General features: G+C 53.4%; 6 protein-coding genes across 6 annotated transcripts; 3 read left to right on the forward strand and 3 right to left on the reverse strand.

Moving 5' to 3' along the window:
* Window positions 1-1,305: 1,305 nt before the first annotated feature.
* AYO20_11437 (hypothetical protein) lies at window positions 1,306-4,386 on the reverse strand (the record flags this gene model as incomplete). Its single annotated transcript, XM_022649686.1, has 1 exon — window positions 1,306-4,386. One exon carries the CDS (start codon window positions 4,384-4,386, stop codon window positions 1,306-1,308), a length of 3,081 nt encoding a protein of 1,026 aa, XP_022494328.1.
* Window positions 4,387-5,009: 623 nt separating this feature from the next.
* Window positions 5,010-5,951, forward strand: AYO20_11438 (hypothetical protein; the record flags this gene model as incomplete). The annotated part of the gene is made up of 1 exon (XM_022649687.1): window positions 5,010-5,951. One exon carries the CDS (start codon window positions 5,010-5,012, stop codon window positions 5,949-5,951), a length of 942 nt encoding a protein of 313 aa, XP_022494329.1.
* Window positions 5,952-8,437: 2,486 nt separating this feature from the next.
* AYO20_11439 (hypothetical protein) lies at window positions 8,438-10,898 on the forward strand (the record flags this gene model as incomplete). The annotated part of the gene is made up of 3 exons (XM_022649688.1): window positions 8,438-10,342; window positions 10,393-10,675; window positions 10,741-10,898. 3 exons carry the CDS (start codon window positions 8,438-8,440, stop codon window positions 10,896-10,898), a joined length of 2,346 nt encoding a protein of 781 aa, XP_022494330.1.
* A 1,074-nt stretch (window positions 10,899-11,972) lies between these two features.
* On the forward strand, window positions 11,973-16,121 carry AYO20_11440 (hypothetical protein; the record flags this gene model as incomplete). The annotated part of the gene is made up of 3 exons (XM_022649689.1): window positions 11,973-12,339; window positions 12,390-12,594; window positions 12,641-16,121. The coding sequence occupies 3 exons, from the start codon at window positions 11,973-11,975 to the stop codon at window positions 16,119-16,121; spliced, it is 4,053 nt and encodes a 1,350-aa protein (XP_022494331.1).
* Window positions 16,122-17,288: 1,167 nt separating this feature from the next.
* Window positions 17,289-17,642, reverse strand: AYO20_11441 (hypothetical protein; the record flags this gene model as incomplete). Its single annotated transcript, XM_022649690.1, has 1 exon — window positions 17,289-17,642. The coding sequence occupies one exon, from the start codon at window positions 17,640-17,642 to the stop codon at window positions 17,289-17,291; it is 354 nt and encodes a 117-aa protein (XP_022494332.1).
* Window positions 17,643-18,831: 1,189 nt separating this feature from the next.
* AYO20_11442 (hypothetical protein) lies at window positions 18,832-20,897 on the reverse strand (the record flags this gene model as incomplete). Its single annotated transcript, XM_022649691.1, has 8 exons — window positions 18,832-19,087; window positions 19,156-19,290; window positions 19,346-19,485; window positions 19,572-19,618; window positions 19,678-20,173; window positions 20,231-20,380; window positions 20,447-20,818; window positions 20,868-20,897. 8 exons carry the CDS (start codon window positions 20,895-20,897, stop codon window positions 18,832-18,834), a joined length of 1,626 nt encoding a protein of 541 aa, XP_022494333.1.
* Between the last annotated feature and the right edge of the window lie 657 nt (window positions 20,898-21,554).

Below are 21,554 nucleotides of genomic sequence, written 5' to 3' on the forward strand. Positions count from 1 at the left end.
AGTGACCTTGGCTTGGCCCACTTGCCATCTTCGCATCTTCCTGCGTGCCCCTCTTGTCTCTCTTCCGAGATCGACACTTGATCACTAGGTACAGCACGTATGTACCATGCTACCTCCAGCAGATACCACCAACACCACCACCATCCTTGACAAAACTCAATCCTGAGATTCCACAGTTCGGAACTCAGCCATTGCCGTTTTGCCTTTTTGCTTTCTTTCTTTCTTCTTCTTGACTCTGACCTTGTCCTCGCTTATGCCTCACTCTATCTCGTACATGCACGGGGCCTACACCCCGTTTCCTCTTCTGGCGACCCGAGGGAATGACGCTCAGATCCTCTGCTCACCCTAGCCTGCCTGCCTGCTACCCGTACACATACCTCCCTGCCTGGCAACCCACCTACCTACCCGACTTTACCAAACCCATGTACCTTACCTACCTACCTACCTGCCTGCCCACCCGCTCACATTCCCTCTGCACGCCCTTGCAAACACCTCTACTGCTAGAGCCGTCAGAACGCCTCGCCGGGAGGGGGCGCGGGCATGTTTGGTGAGGCGGGGCTGGGTGGCTATGAACGCTATCCTCGCGGACAAAATGACATACAAGTCCTCGTAAATGACATAAAGTACAAGTAGGAGGCGAACAAGAAAAGGCAGACACAGATGAGATGGATCCGATCCGCAGACCACAGGGACAGACGTTCGGCAACAAGACACCGCCCCCAACCATCGGTCGCTGCCACCGCCGTCGCCATCACTGCCCCTTGCCCCTCTTGATTCAGAGGGGTGATGGCTGGACAGACGGTTGTCAGAGTAAACGAGACATCTGTGTCGGACCACAAACGACGGGTGTGTATTCAGTGACTTGTGTGCGAGAAGCCGTGGGCCAGTTGTTGAGATTCTGTCCCGTGCTCCGCTCTGCTCGACTGGCTTTCTGAACAAATGTGCATACATACATACATAGTGGAAGTAAACAGAGCGGCGAAGGGGGCTCAAACACACCTCTGGGAAGAGGAGGAGGGGAGAAGACCCAGTCCCGTGCACTCCCTCAACTTCTCTCGAAATCGTCGTCGTCGCTGGCTTTACTCTCTAGCACTACGCTCGCTCGCCCGTTCAATCAAGATCTCTTTCTCGGTAGACGTTGTAACATATACAATCATGCTCGTCTCTCCCGCTCGCGTTATATCAGTCGCTCTGTCCCGAATCCTCAGTGATGCGTCCGACCAGTGACCGTGACCTTGATAATGCCCGAGGCCGAAGGTCAAGACCACCCAAAGCTATAGCATCCTACAGCAAAGTAGAACACAATCACGATTGCACATCCCCTGCCATCTCTGTAGCCTCTCCGTCCTCGTTCCTCGCCTCAGTCCCTTCCTCGACCAGCTTGGGCGTCCGCTTCTTCTTTTTCTTCTTCTTGACAGACCCTTCTTCGCCATCGTTGTCTTCTGCCTCTACCTGAATCCGTTCCTCACCCGAGTCCACTCTGACCTTGGGCCTGGGCTTCTTCTTCTTTTTCCGCCTCACGACCGTGCCCTCGGCGTCCACCCCCTCGCCCATCACCGTCCTCTGCCGTTCAATTTCACGCTGCATCTCGAGCCTCTTCTTCTCCACCTCGCGCAGCGCAATCGCCATTTCCAACTCCTCGGCTTCGCGGCGGAGGATCTCCGACTCGGTCTCTGCTGGGCCTTCGAGGCTCAGGTTTTGGAGCGTCGACGAGTCGACCGACAGGAGCGTGCGGGTTGGTCGAGAGTGTGTACGCGGTTGGTCGTTGGGACTGAGTGAACGGGTCCGCTGGGCCTGGTTTAGGGCGGCAAAGGGGCTCGTGTTCGAAAAAGACTGTGAGGTGGGTGTGGTCGCGGTGGAGGCTTCGAGGGTCTCATCTGCGGCGACGACGAACCGCCGGGTCGGTTTCTTTTTTCGCGGTCTGCGCTCCTCTCCTGTCTCTCCTCTCGCCGCCGTTGTCTGGGTCCGATCGATTTGTAGATCGATGATTGGGATCGAGTCGACGTCGAGTTCATCATCGCCGTTAGTCTTGCTGATGATGTCGTGGAACTGAGGGTCCGTATCGTCGGACGGGGCAATGTAGAATGGATCGTCTTTGTTCCGAGCCATCCTCTCGGCCTTTCGCCTGGCTAGAGTGTTGGGTGACTCGGGTGCCGCTTGATATGACAGCGGTGCAGTCTCCGAAGCAGCGGCAGATTCCAGGTAAGCAGCTGCTGTTTGCGGCTGTAGCGACGTGATGGCCTGTACGGGTTCACGGTCGTGGTAGAAAGACTGGAACACATCATCCCCATGATCATCAACATCCGCAACCTGCGAATCCTGTAGAATCGTAGACAAGTCGGGATTTATGGGCGCATCGAGGTCTAGATCTTCGGGTGGAGGAACTTTCTTCTGGGCTGCCGCCGATACAGGATTGAGTTCTGCACCACTGAAGAGTGTTGGAACTGCAGAAGTCAGCAGCAACGGTGCTTGGAGGCTCTCTCCGTCCTGAGCAGAGAGCGCCTCTGAAGCTAGGCGTAGAAGTTCGAGGAACTCGACGCTTCTCTCTTGCACTTCGAGGTTGGGATGGGATGAGAGCTTCTCCAGGAACTCGGTAGTTCTGGCAAGAAGAAGCGACATTGTCGCACCCCTTGAGGCATTCCATTCACGGTCGGCCGTCGTAGCAATGCGTGCAATGATTTTCGGGATTGCTTGGACCACGATTGCCAAGGTCGTGGGACTAAATTGCCCAGATGATTCGTGAATCAGTGAATTGAGAACCTCGTATGGGTTAGACAAGTACAGGGCGAATTCGCCACAAATCCATGCTGCCGATTTGATGACCTGACTCTGACCGGTGCCATGTTTCGGGTAGGCGATGGCCCTGTTGGACAGCAAGACTAGAGTTTCAGCTGCCTTTGTCGTTTCTGGTCGGAGTTCCTTGACTCGGACTGTGATATCGCGAAGCTGACTTCCGACCCGAGCTCCCAGAGAGGTGTCATCCTCAAGTGTGGCTCTCGACGAATTCGCATCCTTGTCCGCCGGGAGGTGTCTGACCAAATGAACCAGTATTTCGATATACCACTCGAAATCGGTAATGTTAGCATAAGTGTTATGAGAGCACATTTCAAGAATTCGATTGATGATTTCGTAGCGGTATTCGTCAGGCAAAGGGACATTTTCCGATCCTCGTTTATCCGGGACCAGCCTCTGCTCCATATCTGTCTGTTCTTCTTCGGCGTGTCCATTGGCGCCCACGGTGGCTGCCGCTGAGCCTGCAAGTTGTTTTATAAGGCGATTGACCACGGCTTGTAGGTTGTCGCTGCTGACCATACCCGACACCAACTCCAATGCCTGCATTTTGATCGAAATGTCAGGGTCGTCCAAGCATCCCATGATGACGTCTTGTTGCATCGAAACGAGTGTAGGATGGGTGGTCACAATTTTGTTGAAGGCCAGTAGAGCAACATATTTCAGATTGGGATCTCCGTCCAACACAATCATTCCCCTGAGTTTGGAAATGCAAAGATCGGCCACTTCTTCCACGTCGACGCCGCTTTCACCGCCATCCAGGATTCCTCCTTGAATAATTCCGCTGATGCATTCGTAAAGTAACGACATTGCCGTTGTCTCTTGAATCAGTTTGGTGAGGGGTCGGACTAACTTCTTAACCAATCTTGGTTCGAGAGGAGTCAGGACTGCAAACAGTTTGATGATTTTGATACCCATCCAGTTGTTCTTCTGGGCCAGTAGAAGGTCGAACAGCCTGGGGGCTAAAGGCAGAAAATCCTGGGGTCTCCGCCATCCGAGCTCACATACGACGTTGACCGTAGCGGCAGTAACGCTGCTATCTTCCTGTTCATCTAGTAAACGTTCCTTGATCTTTGGCCAAGCAACTCGCAGCGTTTCAGGATACACCAGGGCCAGCCTGTATAGCGTGACAATGGTCTTCTTCCGCACAGCTGGTTGTGAATGGGACAATCGTGGCAGAAGCTCCGTGAGAATGGAGAGTGCCAGGGACGAAGTCACAATGTGCGGAAGGGTGACCAACGGCAGTGTTAGGACTGGTATTGAAGGAGAGGTGAGATCCTTTTTAAGTAGATTCTCAGCCAACATCAAAACCTCTGTCTCGGGTCGGAAGCTCTGGACAGCAGCGAGATAGCCAACTCGTTTCTGCGCCGGTTTCGGGGAGGCCATGACTTCCAAGACGTTAAAGGCGGCCCAGGTCATGTCATATCCAAACATTTCCAGGTAAATGAGCTTGAGCAATGCCGTGGCCTTGAGGTCCAGGTCCTGGGAACGAATCTCGCTTCGACATTCTTTGAGCGCGGCTTGAATGTATTCCGCCTCATTTCCCTTGTGGCCTCGCAGGCCTCGGATGAGGTCGACCAGTGACTTTTCAAACATATTGAAAGGTTCTTATCAGCATGTCATGAGAGCTGAACGGCCGGTGTTACCCCTCGAATCTGGCGGACCCTCATTTCTCACGCGACACTGATGTTGAGGTTGTGATTCGGGTTGTCCTTTCTTCGAGCGAACAGAAAATGAAGATGCTGTTTTGATGCGCCGCTGCCCCGATCCCTCAGGGTTCAGCACATGCCCCAAACATTCGCGCTTTGATTTCGCCTGTGACCGAAACGCTTTAAAAAGGCCACGGGAGAGAGACGATGATGTGATGAGATGCAACGACGCTGAGGACCTCTTCGTGTGGTGTCAACTGCTCCGCCTTAATGCCAAGGCCAATTATTCCGAAGAAACGGCGTGCACCGCTCGACGGCTTTACAAGGCGCTCACTGCGTCGAATGTGATAAACGAGGAGCTACTACGTGACTTTGCAGTGGCTCTCCAGACTTGATCCTGTCCAGTGTGTTCTCCAATTTACCCTGTGATCCATTGACAGCCTCATTTTGTCCACTCCTTACTCAGCACGAATCCTTTAGTGATTCCTCGAAAAACCTATTTAGTCCTGCGCAGTCTACATCCTCCTCCAAGCCCAGCCCTGGTCGAATCTGTCAAAGAATCAGGCAGCAATGGCGACAGTCGCAAGTCGAACCCCTTCTTCCGATCCTGCCTCCGCTCTCCGCATGGCACAGCAGGCTTCCTCGATCCTTGCAAAGTCGTCATCGATCAGTACGACCTTTCCTGCATCAATGTTCAACAAGGCGGATTCTGTTGAACTATGGGACGAGCTTGAACAACTCCTCTATGCGTGCCTACGAACCGGGGACGATAAGTCCGCCTTTCTATGTGTGGAACGATTAAGTCAGAGATTCGGTTCAACCAATGAAAGAGTTATGGCTTTGAGAGGGCTTTATCAGGAAGCCACGGCACCAGATGAAGCAGCACTGCGAAAGATATTAGAAGACTATGCCAAAATACTCATGGAGAACCCCATGAATGTCCCCATTCACAAACGACGGATAGCGCTCATGAGAAGCTTGGGAAGGCCGCAAGATGCCATCAAAGACCTGGTGGAATTCGTGGATTCCTTTCCCACCGACATGGAAGCTTGGTGTGAATTGAGCGACCTCTATCACTCACAGGGTTGCCTGCCACAAGCTATCTTTTGCCTCGAGGAAACTGTAATCATTGCACCCACTGCATGGAATCTTCATGCACGACTGGGAGAGCTCGAATATCTAGCTGCCATGTCGTCAACGGAGAGTTCCGAAGTCGACAAACACCTATCGCAGGCAATCCGACGATTCAGTCGAAGCATTGAACTTTGCGACGACTATCTGCGTGGGTTTTACGGGCTAAAACTGGCCACGGACAAGGTCTTGCTGACGAACACGACGTCTCGGGGGAACACCAGCTCGTCGATCACCCCGGACAAGGTGCAGAAATTAAATCAGCTGGCCACGTCAAGACTGCAAGCTATCATCAAGGACCGCAGCGGCCGACGATCCTCCGGGACCGATCAGTCCGAACTCATTGCAGCCCAGGAATTGTTGAACAGATCCAAAGGCTGAACCATTCCGCAAATCTCCTGGGGCATCGAACCAGAAAGCAGCCCAAGTCATGTCGTTACTCCGAATGAAAGCGCATTGAGAAAGCCACCTGCGTACGGATGTCAGTGCCTTTTGGCACCAGAGGTGGACCAGGCGAAAGTTCCTGCAGAGAACCGAATGGACCGTGGCAGAACCCATGGTTTGGCGAAGATCATGTCAGATGCAGGCGTTTCCACTAGCGTGCTGCTGGAAGGTGGAAAGTTGGGCAGCATTTCGGCGCAAGCCAACGTGGCAGCATTTCTGAGGATGCCTCGATTGTCGCGACACCCAACCACCAGCGAATGAGGCTCTTACCCTGTCAGCGGCCGTGGGTCGTTTCTGCCCATCACGTCTAATTTAGAGTCACTGGAGCCTCGTCTTTCCGACAAACTAACAACCACGAGGTCAAGTCAAGAATCCCACCTTCAGGCCGCACCCGAGTTGAGGTTTTTGTTGGGAGAAGCACCAAATGGAACGGGTATCATCAGTCCTCCGACACCCAAGGCGAGGGTGAATATCAGGCTAATCCGCCCTGCGTTACGGAGAGTTGGGTGTCCCGGTGGCAATCTTGAAACCGGGTTGTTTCGGTTTCTGATATATAGACTGAGAATGCCATGACCGGTCAAGGGGGGGGGTGGATGGCCATCTTTCTTGATATCAACCCAAATGTAGACCCATTGCATACGATTTGCGTGCACTTTTGTCACTCCCATTTTTGCCATTAATAATACCAGGCTCACAGCCTCTTTGACGTCTCCTTCCACGGAGCCCTCAATGTCTCAGAATCACAAATCCAATCGCGATCGAAGAAAGACAGCGCGCAAGAAGCGCTTAACACTACTAGATCCAATCCCTTACAGATCGCTTGCAACCAGGAGAGAATTTTCTGTACCACACTGCGTCACCTGAGTACCTTTTGGACAAGCTGCGGGTTGTTGTGGCGACGCTCTCCTGTCGCCAACTCACATCTTGCATTCTCCCATTTCAGATTCTTGCGGGAGGCTCAATCTTTTCTAGTCTTCCCTTTGCACCGCCGTATCCATCGACGGGCCCTGCGGTTCGATCTTGCGGAATCAGATCCTCCGGGGCGAAAAGCCGCACCAAAAAGTTCACGATAAACGGGGAACAAAAAACGAAATTGTATGAAACAACTGTCTGTACAAGACTTTGGGTGGAATTGATATAACCGTTTCGAGGTCTATTTGGACCTAACCTCTGGGCAAGGGTCAGCGTCACCAAGGACCAAGTTGTCCTGGGGAGACACACATCTTCATTCATTGCAAAACGGTGGTGGTGGTGCTGGTGGTCAGAGACGCCTCTTGTTGACACACACCATCAACTAGCAACCACGACAACACCGTCCCAGACCCTCAGTGGACTGACGTGCATTGACTGAAGCGTGGATTGAATATTCATTCTTGCATCCTTGCATACTGGGGACAAGATTTCTTCTCATTGACGTGGGTTGGTGCCTTGCAGCAAAAGAATTGGTGGCCTGGAAGACAGAGGGCAAGGGAGGAGTCAGACTGGGCACCCAGGCCGCTAAGCCCCACTACTACCAAATAGACTGCGCCCACAGCCCGCAGCCCGCAGCCTACTGTTTGCTGCCCACTGCCCACTACCCATTGCCCGCAGCGCCCGCAGAGCGCCTGCACCCGGCGAATTAGGGGGGGATTCCATTGAGTGGGTGAGCAATTGGGCATCAGTCACCAATTTCATTTACCCCCCGCGCCCCCTTTTTTTGGCCATCTCGACTCCTTGGGCGGATCCCAGCATCCAGAATCTTGATCCCCCGTCAAAAGTCAACACACAATCACGCCAAACAACCACATTGGCGTCAACAACCTGTCCACGCGCCTCACACACATTTGCAATCTGGGCAGCCATACTCACCGTCTCATCTCGCTACCCGTACAATTGTCACCTTGCCAACCTGCTCCTCCTCCTCCTTTTCCTCTCTCGACATTCACAAACTTCCACCACATTCATACCCGTCGCCACCTTGCATTTCTGCCATTGAACTACGTTGTAATTCTCTTTCCCTCTCCGTCGCCTGATCGGCATCCCCCCCTTCGGCTCCTCGCATATGCAACCTGTTCTGCCTCTGGCCCGACCCTTCGACCCTTCCCTCCCCACGGCCTCGGATCCACCTGGTCGGGAATTCCCACGACGCCCCTTCACGACAGCGAGACGCTACCGGTGGCACACCTGCGGGAGGTCATCACGCCCCTCTGCCAGGCCCTTTTGAATTTCTTCGACCACATTTGGCGCTGAAGGATACTGGTTTCAAAAAAAATAATTCATACACTGGATCTGGCCCATTTGGACGGTCCTACTGCCTGAAGTCAGCCCTCTTTGGTCCGGTTAGCACATCCCTTGACACTAACATAACCCTCAAGGCTATCTCGTTCAGCCTTCCCTCTGGGGTAGGTTGAACGCGGTAATTCCTTGACCTCACTCAGTCTCTCATGGGGTGGGTTATTACACCGACACTTTTGCCCACCAGAGCTAACTCTCCTGCTGTTAGGTCTTCAGGTCGTCACAGTCATACACACATTGACATTACCCACATCTCTCGCTCTCCTTCCCCCGGCTCGCAAGACGACGAGCTCCACGAAACCGGTGTCCAGGTCTCAGCGGGCGTCTCCCCCCAATATTCAGTCATTCAGCCGACACAAAGTCAGAGTGGCTCCTCACACCACGGTGATTTTGTCCAAGTGCTATATCCGAACGAAATTCCGGAGCCCGATGGCTCGGATTCTGCCTCGAGAATAGATCACCACGAAAGAGTACCACAATACGAGTCTCGATCTAATTCAGCAAGACGACAGGCGGTACACCGTCAGCAGGCTATTCGTGAGCCTGCTCGCAGTCGCACCCGAGCATTGCAAGACACATCCCCGACAGAGAGCGGGGACTCGACCGAGGAGTTCCTTGCCAGGCCAGACCTGGGCTCTCACATGCCTCGTCCTCAATCATACTATGGGCCCAACGGGTATACTCAAAGCAGTTCGTCAGCTTCATACCCATATCCTCCTGTGCCACATCCCGCAAATCAAGTGATTGCACTTCAACCACAACCAATGGCTATGCCATACCCCCCTACCTACCCCCAGAGCCAGCCCGTGCCATATCCTCCTCATACGGCGTACCCAGGAGGCTTTAGTCACCATGCTCCTTCTCAAGTCAGCGGTCCGTACACGTCATCCCCTTATGGCCCTGCGACGATCGTCAACTATGGTGCTCCACCGCCGCCTGCCAGCTACTATTCTCCTCAATATCCTCCTCCCTTTGGTGGCCAGCAGTACCCGCCACACTACATGCAGTACCCTCAACAAATGCCCTACCCATACTATGCTCCGCCAATGGCACCTTCCCCACAGCCAGTTTCCGCAAGTGCATCTGCTGAAAAGCTCGAAACGAAGAATGACGATGACCTTGTCAGACGTCTCAAGGATTTGATGAAAGAAGATCAGCTTGCCAAAGATGCGGAAGCAGCCTCAATTGCGGAGCAAGAAAGTCGTCTTCAGGCACTGAGGCAGGTCGAAGAGAAAGTTCGACAAGCTGAGGAGAAGGCCCGACAGGCCGAGGAAAAAGCGCGACAAGATGAGAGGGCACGACAGGATGCCCTGGTCCAGGCGGAGGAAAAAGTTCGCCAAGCCGAAGAGAAGGCTCGACTAGATGCAATACGTCAGGCCGAAGAGAAAGCACGGCAAGATGCCCTACGTGCGGAAGAAGAGAAACGAATTCGAGAACAGGCTTTGCTTCAGGCAGCTGAAAAGGCCCGGGCAGAAGCCACAGCCGCAGCTGCACGTATGGAAGAAGAGCGGCGGATTCGAGAGGAAGCTGTGCGGGCAGCAGAGGCGAAGGCGCGCGCCGAAGCCGCGGCCGAGGCCGAACGCAGGGCCGCAGAGAAACGAATCCGAGAAGAAGCGAGACAGGAAGCAATTCGGGCTTACGAGGAGCAGGTCCGAGCGGCTGCGGAACAGGCTGCGAGAGAGCAGCAGATTCGCAAAGAGGCTGCTGAGGCGGCTCTGAAGGCGGCTGCGGAAGAGGCAGCTGCGAGAGCAGAAAAGGCCGCAGCCGAGAAGAAGATTGCCGATGACGCTGCAGCGGCTGCGAAGAGCGCCATCGAAAAGGAGGCCGCAGAGGCTGCGGCGGCTGCTAGAGAGGAGGCAAAAAGGGTAAAGGAAGAAGCCGAAGCGAAGCTCAAGGAGGCTGAAGAAGCAGCCGCCAAAGCAAAGGCAGAGGCTGAAGAGGCGGAAAAGAAAGCCGCCGCTGCGAGAGGGCCGGAGAAAAAGGCTCCTGTTAGATTCAAAGATGCGATCGGGCGCAATTACAATTTCCCCTGGGATCGATGCTGCAAGTGGAGGGTAAGTTGGTTAGACCATCATCAAGGTGACGGAGAGCTGACTATTGGCAGGATATGGAAAATCTGATCGTCCAAGCATTTGCACACATCGAAAACCTGGCAGAACATGTGTCTGCCGGCCGTTACGACCTGATCGGGCCTGACAAGGAGATCATCATGCCCAACTATTGGGAATCCACCATTGAGCCAGACATGCACATCACAATGATGCTGTGGCCCATTCCGGAGCCCAAGGAGATCATAGAGGAACCGCTACCACCGCCGCCTCCAGAGATCTTAGAAGACACGATTATAAATTTGGATGAAATCATCAACCCAAAGAAGGAGAGAAAAGGTACGGGACATGGGCTACGAGAAAACCTGACGGGGGAATGTTTGAGTGCTAACCATGAGCTATAGGCCCCAAGAAGAAGAAACCGACCGGAGGCATCGCGGCCTGGATGCTGGGAGGGGCAGGGGGTCGGCCGTCGCGGCCTTTAAAAGGTGATAAAAAGCCTGATGTGGCCGCTAAATCTCAGCACGGTGCCACTGACGACAGTGCATGCATCGTTATGTGAGCGGCTCTCTTGATGTTGACAGGACGGGTTGGGGTAGATTGGCCAGCGTCTGATCCGGACGATGATCGTGAGAAAACAGCGACAAGACGAAAATTGGGTGGCACTGTCCATTCCTCGACTATTTCGGTACGATACACTTTACGCCAACTACATCTTTCTGGTTTTCTACGGCAACCTTCCAATCTACGACAACCCTTGATGGTCGACGGACGAGAGAACCGCTGGCATAGGCCACTTCAGGAGGCATGGCTTTATCCTCTCGAGAATTCGGGATTGGTTTTTCATGCCTCAGGGGACGCGACACGTGGATGAATTTCTTTTGTCATGGTTACGACTTTACGATCTGTGGATTTAGCGGGTGTTGTTCAAAATACATGTGGGAGTCAGCACTCTGATGCCGAACAAACGGCTCTCGATGGAGTGGCGAAATATATCGCTTGGATATCGGCTCAAGGACACTGCCACCATGTTGCATACTGAGGTTTTGAATGGCGTTCTGCTTGCCTGGGGTTTCATATATGATACCCATTTTCATTTCAGGTTGGTCGGCTTAGCTGGCAATGTTGCTCATTGCCTTGGAGATAAAAAGGCTGTGTAGCAACATGATGAATAAAATAGAGCCTGTCAAAGACCATTTTTGCTCTAGTCTGCTACGTCTGTCGTGCTGGATCGAGTCTTGTATGTTCCGTCGTCGTGTATCGAGAAATCTCACTAAGCGGCAAGTCACGTGCAGCCGCAGGACAACCTCATCTTCAGCTTTCATTGATCCATCGACATTTTGTCAACCCCCCAAGAAAGCGACCATCCTACCTTGCCCAGGTATACCTCCATGACAAGTCTTATATCCGACAAGATAACATCGTCGAGCGGCTTATAAGACGGACTGGTATATGCCACGGAGCCTCACCAGAGTCGCCAATTCCCAGATCTCTAGCACGCGACTGCATACCGCAATAAGTCAATGGTCTCTGGGTCGAGGTGCTCATACCGGCTTAGGCCTGTCTTCAAATAGACGCCGCTGACGAGCCTGGCGATGCGGAACCGATTGCGCCCCATCCGGTGACCATCGACACAATGTCAACCAGGGTGTTGATCCATGATTACCCTCATCGGACAGTAGCCCTTGCAACCGAGGAGCACGTCCTAGTATTTCGCCATTCCCACGCTGCACCGGAAAGTGGCAGAGCCTCAATCTCGAGCTCGACTAGCCTCCCCCTGGCTAACGCGAGTCGATCCAACGTAACACCCAGATGTATGGTCGAGTTTGGAGACAAGTCTCTCATCAACCTCGAGCATTTTCATCCTGTCACCACCGCAAAGGGCACCTTGGGCCTTATCACCCTGAATAACGATGTCTTCCTTTGCGTGATCACAGGCTCGGAAGAGGTGGCCACTGTAAGGCCAGGCGAGACCGTCCAGAAGATCTTCGCCGTGGAGTTTTGTAAGTCGGTCTGGCCCCGTTGCAGAGAAGTCGTGCTGATGACCGACCAGACTGCCTCAACCGTGCAGACTACGACCATGCCCATGGGCCCTATCCTAACCCATACCCTGGGCAAGTCTTCCAGTCGGACGATGTCGATTACACTCAAGGAGACGATGTCTCCGAGCATCCCTTTCACGCGCTGAAGAAGCTCCTAAGCAACGGAAACTTCTACTACAGCGCTGATTTTGATCTTACACGACGACTACAGGATCGGTAGGTTGCCGTCACTCGTCAAGAACAGTGAGCTGACAACTTCCAGTGCCGAGGCAGAAAACACCGTTGACATTTCCGGTCTCGACGAAGGTCTCCTTTGGAACTCTTACATGATTGATCCGCTGGTTAAATTTAGGAGCAGGCTTACCGACCTCGAACGAAATGCCCTTGACCGTTCTGGCCTCCTCACTTCTGTAATTCGAGGCTTTGTCAAAAGTCTACCGATCCCAGCTTCTTCCTCCCCAATCCGGGGAACTGTCCCTGGTCCACCTACGACCCTGACCATCATCTCGAGGTTGTCCTCTCGAAGGGCTGGAACACGGTTCAATTCTCGAGGCATTGACGATGATGGTAATGTTGCCAATTTTGTCGAGACCGAGACAGTCTTCTGGTCTCCCACTGGCCTCTGCTTCTCATACACCCAAGTGCGAGGCAGCATACCGATATTCTGGGAAAGCTCGAGCAGTTTGATACCTGGCCAACAAAAGATCCAGATAACTCGCTCGCCGGAGGCCACGCAGCCTGCGTTCGACAAGCATTTCGCAACCTTGGAGAGAACGTATGGTGCAGTTCACATTGTGAATTTGCTTAGCGCATCAAAACCGGGTGAGGTCGAACTGACAGAGAGGTACCGCTATCATGTGGGTCGAAGCCCACTGCGACGACACGAGGAAGGCGAAGTAGAGGAACACCATCTGCTCCACGAGACGGAATTCGATTTTCATGAACGGACCCGTGGACCTACAGGATACGAAGCGGCAAAAGCGATTCGACCTTATTTGGACGCAAGCGCAGAGTCGTTTGTTTACTTTCTCTCAGAGGAGATCGAGGAGGTCGCCGTCGAGCAGGGTAGACGGAAGCTTGTCCGAAGGCCCATTGTCATTATGCAGCAGAACGGCGTCTTCCGTGTCAATTGTCTGGACTGCTTGGATCGGACGAATTTGATCCAGGGCCTAATAAGCCAAATGGCATTGGAGCTGTTTCTGTCGCACCGCGATGAGCGAGGCAATTCTGACTTTTGGATGCGCCATTCTGCATTATGGGCCGACAATGGAGATGTTTTGTCGAGAATATATGCCGGGACTGGAGCGTTGAAGAGTTCATTCACAAGGCACGGCAAGATGAGTTTGGCGGGTGCTCTGGCGGATGCCCGGAAGAGTGCTACTCGCCTCTATGTCAATCACTTCGAGGACAAGAACAGGCAAAACACTGTCGACCTATTACTCGGCAGGTTGGTTGGACAGACGAGTGTCGACCTCTTCGACCCTATCAACGACTGGGTGGTTGCAGAAGTTGTCAGACGAAGGGCCGAGTTTGAGTCCCGAGATCAGCTCAGGCTCGGGATGGGAACATTCAACCTGAATGGCAAGACGACAGGAATTCATGAGGACTTGACACCTTGGTTGGATGTCCGCGGAAAAAATCTGGATATCGTGGTGGTTGGGTTTCAGGAGATAGTCGAGCTGAGCCCGCAGCAAATCATGAGCACAGACCCTAATCGTCGGATGCTGTGGGAAAGGGCAGTCAGAAACTGCCTCAATGGCCATGGCCCCGACGAGAAATTTGAGGGTGTACCCACAAAAGGGGATGAATATGTTCTTTTGAGGAGCGGCCAATTGGTGGGAGCTGCATTGATGGTCTTTGTCCGTGCAAGCATTCTGGGTCGAATCAAGAATGTGGAGGGTGCCATCAAGAAAACGGGCATGAGCGGGATTGCCGGGAACAAAGGTGCCGTCGCCATCAGGATGGATATTGAAAGCACGTCGGTGTGTTTTGTCACTGCCCACTTGGCCGCCGGGTTCGCCAACTACGAGGAGCGAAATCGAGATTACAACACCATCACCTCTGGCCTGAGGTTCCAGCGCAACCGAAGCATCGAAGACCACGAGATCATCGTCTGGGCTGGGGACTTCAACTATCGAATCGGTCTGGGTTACGAGCGAGTCAAAGCCCTCGTCAACGAAGCGATGATTGGTTCGGAAAAGATCAGGGAAGAGGCATTGGGCAAGCTTTACGAGAACGACCAACTAAACATTCAAATGGTGGTGGGGAATTGCTTCAACTATTATCGCGAAGGACGGGTAAAATTTCTGCCCACATACAAGTACGACATTGGCAAAGACGAGTTCGACTCGAGTGACAAGCAGCGCATACCTGCTTGGACCGACCGGATTCTCTGGAAGGTCAACCACACCCGCAATGTGGTCCAGGCTGGAGAGGTTCTTGGCTCGCAGATGAAGCAGTTGGAATATGACAGCGTCATGGGCCTGAGGTTCAGTGATCACAGGCCCGTATACGCCATATTTGACGTGGGGATCCGGGTGGTAGACAAGGAGAAGAAGGATACATTGACCAAAAAGCTATATTCGAAGAGGGCGAAAGAAATGAAAAGCAAAGCCGGAGATTCCACAGAAGGGCTGGATGACTTGGAAACCGATGACGAGACCGACAGTGTCATGGAGAGTCTCATGGGATACGAGAGCATCCAGGAAGGGCTTCCTCCGGCTAGCAGCGACAAACGAAAGTGGTGGTTGGATGGGAACAGAGCTGCGAGAAGCACAATTCGGCCACCAAAGGAAGGCATGATGTTGAGCGGTAATCGCGAAGGTAACCCATGGAGGGAGGGCGGGGAGGGCGGGGAGGACGACTGGGTCGAGGTCGAGCGACCACCGATCATGGACAACAACAAGCAAGGCAACAGACTGGGAAGCAGGAAGCCAGAACCACCGCCACCGAGAACGGTGAAGAGAATGGTTCCGCCTCCCTGGGAGGGAGAACGAGCTACAACGCCTTCCACCGCGGCGGCGGAGATGAAGGCCCTTCGACGTCCGACGCCCCCTACACCACGCGGCGGTTTGGCTTCTCGGAACAGGGCTTCCAGCGCCACGACCTCTCCTATACGGTCGGCCATGTCGTCGGCGAGCGATCTAGCCAATATCCCAGCACGGTCCTCGTCGGCGGCGGGATTCCCCAAGAAACGGCCGCCACCCAAACCCACCAAGCCGTCGGCTCTCACCACCTCATCCAGCCAGGTCGCGGTTCCGCAACTGAGCCCTCTCCCCGCCCCGGTCATGCCACGACTGGCGAGCGTTTCCCGACCAGACGGTCCCGCCGCGCCTGGTGACTATGACGAGCGTCCTCCTCCACTACCCCGGCGTCAGGAGACGGCGAGTTCGACCGCCTCGTTCGTGAGCGCGGCTGATTCTCTCGCCTCGGCGCCCAGCGCGAGACTACCGCCACCGCCGCCACCAATGAGGGTCTCGAAACTGCAGCATCAGCAGACCCTGCGCCATGACGGCGCGAACGATCCTCCTGCACCACCACTGCCCCCGAGGAGGGACACTGCCCGCGGCAGTATCGGTAGTACTGGTAGTAACGGCAACGGCAACGGCCCGGCTTTGCCCACGAGGAAAAGACCCGACCTTGATGCCAACACGGATGCCAACGCGAACGGAGACCTCATGGACGATGATGACGGACCCGGCGCGAGCAGGTTGGAGAGGTATAAGCCGCTCATGCCCAGTTGATTGGACTTGAAGTGTTCCCTTTCCCAGAGGCCCTGATAGGAGGTTGAAAGTGACGGGTCAGGTCAGTGGAGATGGGACGTGCAACGAATACATGGATATGGACACGGGACATGGACATACATGGGAATGCGGTGCCGTGCCGTGCACGCCCTTGGGACTGGATACGAGAGAGAGGACTTGATTTATTTGACATGCATCATGCAGCCTATGGAGAAAAACAATATACAAAATACCCCCTCTGCGAGCGTGTTGTGTGTAGAATAATAAACACACGAAGCATTCCTTGCGTGGGTTTTTTCCCCTCTGGATTCATTCCCCCATGCCATGCCATGGTTCCTCTAATTTTCCCCCTTGTCGGTATTGAAACTTTGTTGTTTTTGTCCAGTTGGGACGGGTTTGATTTGCTGGGTTCCCAATCTGGGCCATCACCGACGATGAGACTGATCAAGATCAATGTGCTGCTCAGCCTGTGACCTGTGGTCGTGTTGCAAAACTTGTTTTTTCCGCTTCGTGTCTGGTTGCTCGATAGGGTTTTTTTCCCCTGGAAAAAAACAAAATGTTTCTATCCTCGCTGCAAGCCGCACTTTCTTGGAATGAGCTGCGCCTTGAAGTAAAGTTCCCATTGCGGTGACATGTAGGAAGTGAGTTTTCTCGTTCCTTGACATTGCCATCCGTAGTCAATCTTAAGAGGTCGACCGGGACCGGGACACAGGATGCACATAGGTAGGATGGTATGAGGCCCGGCGTCGTGATTCTTGCACCTAGCGAACATTTGTTTCCAGGTCATAACGGATCCCCATCAGCATATTGTGGTCAGGACAAAGATATGATCCACAGAGAGGCTGGAGACTCCGGGCTTCAAGTTGTTGGACAGCAGGACTTGCCGTCCGAATAGATTTCCGGATCAATTCAGAGAGGCCCTCTGACAAATCATCCTGACGCCTGCGCTCCAAACCCCCGAGGGTTCCGGAGCGAACTGGCAGCTTCAGATCCGGAGAACGACTCGGCACACTAGTACTCTCGTTGAAGTCGCGCGCCCACTATCCCGTTGACAAGAGACTCAATCGACGGTGTATGCACTCAATCCTGTCCCAACTTACCCACCCTCGCGCAGATCCCTCATATTCACTTTTATTCTTTCTTGTCTCTGTCCCATCCGGATGATCCTCAAGAGGAGTCAGGCCTGTGCGCCTTCCGGCCCTCATCCAACAACCTCACTTCCTGCTCGAGCGACCTGATTTCCCGGTTCTTCTCGTCCTTGAGGGACTCGGTCTCCAGGGTCAACCAGGCCCAATACGCGATCTGGTACGTCAGGAACGCCAGGGTGATGGCTTTGAAGAACGCGCGGCCGTGCGTGCTGTAGAAGTTGACGGGTCGCTCTGGTGCGGCGGAGCTCGTCGTGCTCGAGGGACGCTGAGGCTGCGCGCGCTGGCGGGTGGCGCTGAAGGTGCGCAGTGAGGCTCGGGGGAGGAGGAGCTGGACTGGCCGCACGAAGGCCAGTGGCCGTCGGAGAGACTTCATGCTAGTTAGTATCTTGGAGCTGGTCACGGAAAAACCGTCACCGTGACAAAAGGTGCTGGGGGATGGTATCCATATGGGGATGCTCTTTGGATATCTATTATGCTGGAGCTTGGAGACTTGAGGTTGAGGTCCGAGGATGAACCGATTGAGAGTTTGCACCATTTGTCACGTTTGTCCCAAATCACGTGATGCAGTCCCAAGTGAGTGGCCCATTTGTTCTTCGACTGTCTCACGAGTTTGTTGTCTGTCTAGCTACTACTACTGTCAACACTGATGTTACAGCACATCATATTTTTACTTAGTACCTAAGTAGCTGGATGGGCGAGGTGAGCCCGCCTGCTCATGCGATGAGAGCCGGTCGGTGTACCGAGCACAGCATGATGAAGACAGCCACTGGACGTTCTGGTGTATTATACATTTACATGGTCCAGCTTTGTATCCCGCTGGGGTACTCTTCCCAGGGGACCTGGTCACCTACAAAAGTTTTGGGTTGGGTCTTTGCAACTCCTTTTCTATGAATGTATACAGACAGGCTTCCGTAGAAGGGAGGCATTATTTCCAGAAGTATAGCTATCTTCCTACTTCCAGTACTCTTTTTTTGACACGGAGGTGGGGGAATCAGAAACGAAAGATTAAAGCGATACGTACCTACCTACCTACTTGCAGTCCTCGTAAGCCTGGAGTAGTGAAAGAAAAACACTGCTCCTCTTACCCGTCGTACCGGTGCTATGTAGTAGTGATACTAGAATCTGTCACGTGGGTCCGTCTTGTGCTGTTTTGGGTATTTCCGTTTTGGGCGATTCTGGTGATGCGTTTCAAGGAAAGGACAACCCTCATAGGACACTCCAGCTGGCTACAGACTTGTCACTCACTGGTGATGTCGATTATCGTTATTCTTTACAAGGCGTTGCTGGGAACAAAATTCCTGCTGTTCCTGCCAGCTATCAACCACACTCGGTGGACCACAGATCATCCTACTAGGTAAGTATTCTACAGAGCGAAGTTATGGAATATGACTTTTCGGAACGCATGTAGGAAATAGTATCGTCATTGGTATGCAACTGTAAGCTACAGCACTAGATTTCAACCAGTGCCAGGTCGAGTCTCGCTTGCGAGGGCTTTTTCTTTAATCATGTAGTGTTTATCTTCATATTCGTTCAGAGGCCTCAGCCTCGTGAACGCGCTCGATTTAAGCCTTTATCGCACTGTCTACTGCCATTGCCACAGCCAACAGCTCTTCTTCACATAGACTCCTGCCGACAAGTTGAAGGGAGATCGGGGCACCCTCGAACAGGACAGGGTCGTAAAGATCATAGGTCTCCTGGTCCAACTCGTTGACGGGCTGGTAGGTGGTGTCTTTTGCATCGCTGGGTTGGACGTGCGATACGGGCAGGATGACCGAGGGGTAGTCGAGGAGGTTCCATTGTGCGAGATAACCCCACCACCTAGGCGAGAACTCTGTTTAGGATGCGCGTGATGCAGAAGAAAAGGCACAAGGGAAAGGAGATCTCACGGTAAGTAATCGTGGGGAAACGACGCCGAAGCCATCGACGGTGTGAGGAGCGCGTCAATCGGTTTTCCGGTGGATGTCTGGCTCGAAGTCGCTCTCCAGTGATTGAGATACTCTATTTGGTATTGTCGTTGCTCCCTGCATTGACGGGTTACTTAGTACTGATCCATTGTCAGGTGGAGAGGAGCATTACGTGGCACATTGCAACAACTCTTCAACCGTCAGCTGGCGGGCTCGTGCCAGAAACTTGGCTACCGAAGGGATGGGCTCTTCTCCCGCCCGAGCTAGTGTGGCTTTGATCTCTTTGCCTCCTGTGGGATAGTATTGCTTGAACTAAACGTGGGATGTCAGCTCTAGCATTGACAAATCGAAAGCCGAAAGCCACAACTTGAAGGCGTAGAGAGATGTATGTCCCTTACCGCCAGATCCCAGGCGTCTTTATGCTTGTATGGTTTGAACTCGACGACTGCGGGAAAATGAGTGTCAGCTTTGGGAAATAGGGAAACTAGAAAAATTCATTCCCACCTTCATGTCCTGCGTGTTTAAGCTTGTCCACGGCCATCTTCAAGGCCCGCTGGACAGGAGGATGTGGCATGACAACCTCGTCCCAGAACATAACGCCTATCGTCGCTTTCGCAGGGACTCCGATGTTGGTTGCCCACTTCTTCGTCATGACCACGGGATCATAAAGCCAGGGCTCGTGGTTGTTCCACACGCGCAACATCATCTCAATGTCTCGAAGACTCCGTCCCACGGGCCCAATGCTTGACAGAATGGCTGTCTGACCGGTGAAGGGGGCGTTTCCGAGATAACTGAATCGTCGGGACGTTGGTCGGATGCCGTAGAGGCCATTGAACGAGGCTGGCGCACGAATGGAGCCTCCAATGTCTGTGGCCACGCCAATCGGGGCTCCCAAGCAGCCATTGAGGGCTCCTTCGCCACCAGAAGAGCCGCCAGAGACAAGGTCGGTGTTGAAAGGGTTCAGTGTGCGGCCGTAGAGGTTTGTCGTGGTTTCCAGAGCCTGAAGGGAACGAGTGAACCGTGTGTATGTGGGTATTCATTGCCACTTTGAACCTACCATTCCAGTCTGAGGCATGGTTGTCTTACAATAGATGACTGCACCAGCCGCACGCAGGGTTTGGACCACCACAGCATCATGGTCCGAGACCTCGTCGGCCAACGCCACCATGCCCAATGTGTACTTCATGCCTTTGACGTGAGTGAGGTCCTACCAAGAGCATGTCAGCAACCATGACAGCACGATCCTACCGTCAATGTTTCTTCGTCGCCTTACCTTCAAACTCACAGGCATCCCATGCAACGGACCGACCAATTCCCCCTTGGTGGCGAGATGTTTATCCAGTTCCTTGGCTCGTTGAATGGCTCCTGAAAAGTCAATGTCCATCAGACAATTGATCAGTTGTTGGGCGACGGCCGCGCGTTTGCAAAAGGCCACGGTCACCTCGACGGCCGACCACGTCCTCGAGTGAAGTTTCTCCAAGAGCGTCACGGCGTCTTCGACCTCGGTAATGTCGAGTTCGTGGGACGAGAGGACACCACATGTCTTGAACAAGGGCATGATGTTGCGTGGCTTCCCGCTGGACAAGAAATCCTGGGGAAGGAGCCATTCAGGCGGGATTTTGGCCTTGAGAGCAGCTTGGTAGGCCTTGCCGCAAGTCAGCAGGTCTACATTTCATATGCGGGTGTCTGCCCACCGCTGCCGTCTCCTGCCACGTCGCTGCCATGGTGCTTGCAGGTAGGAACAAAATATAGTACTACTAAGTAAGTACTACAAGAACCGAAAGGAGCAGAATACTACGAAAGTACTTAGATATCCTAATACTATCTCGTCTATAAGTAAGTGCTAAACTGCCGTGCGTGTGACCAGGCTATCAAGTGTAGGACATCTCCTTGTACCTCGTACGTCGTACTTTATCGGACAATCGCCGGACAAGTAACTTGGAGTATAACATGATTCCCCGAACCTCTCGACCCACCTGAGCCCAACTTAATGTCATGGCCAGTCCAGTGCATACGACTTAGTAGTGTCTACTGATCCCCGCGTCTCTTTCTCCTCTCAAGCACTCACTCACTTTGCTGGGAATAGTGAGTGCTGGGTGGACACTCGGGCATGTCCCAAAACGGCAGTCTACAACCTATATTAGTCAGCAGCACATTGACAGATTCAAGCAGATCCGTTGTCCCTCTCTCAAAGCAGCAGCACCTAACAGCCAAATGGGGTGTATATGAGGTCACGTGCAATAATTGCACCGAACCCGCTGTCAGTTGCCGTGAGATTGGAACATCAGTCAGCATCTTGCCATTCGTGCACCCGAGGCTTCTAGACTTCATCCCGCTGACTACAAGTCCTACATACATAATGGCGGTGGTCCAGCACACAC

This window comes from Fonsecaea nubica, assembly GCF_001646965.1.
Source record: "Fonsecaea nubica strain CBS 269.64 chromosome Unknown Scaff155, whole genome shotgun sequence".
Lineage (NCBI taxonomy): Eukaryota > Fungi > Ascomycota > Eurotiomycetes > Chaetothyriales > Herpotrichiellaceae > Fonsecaea > Fonsecaea nubica.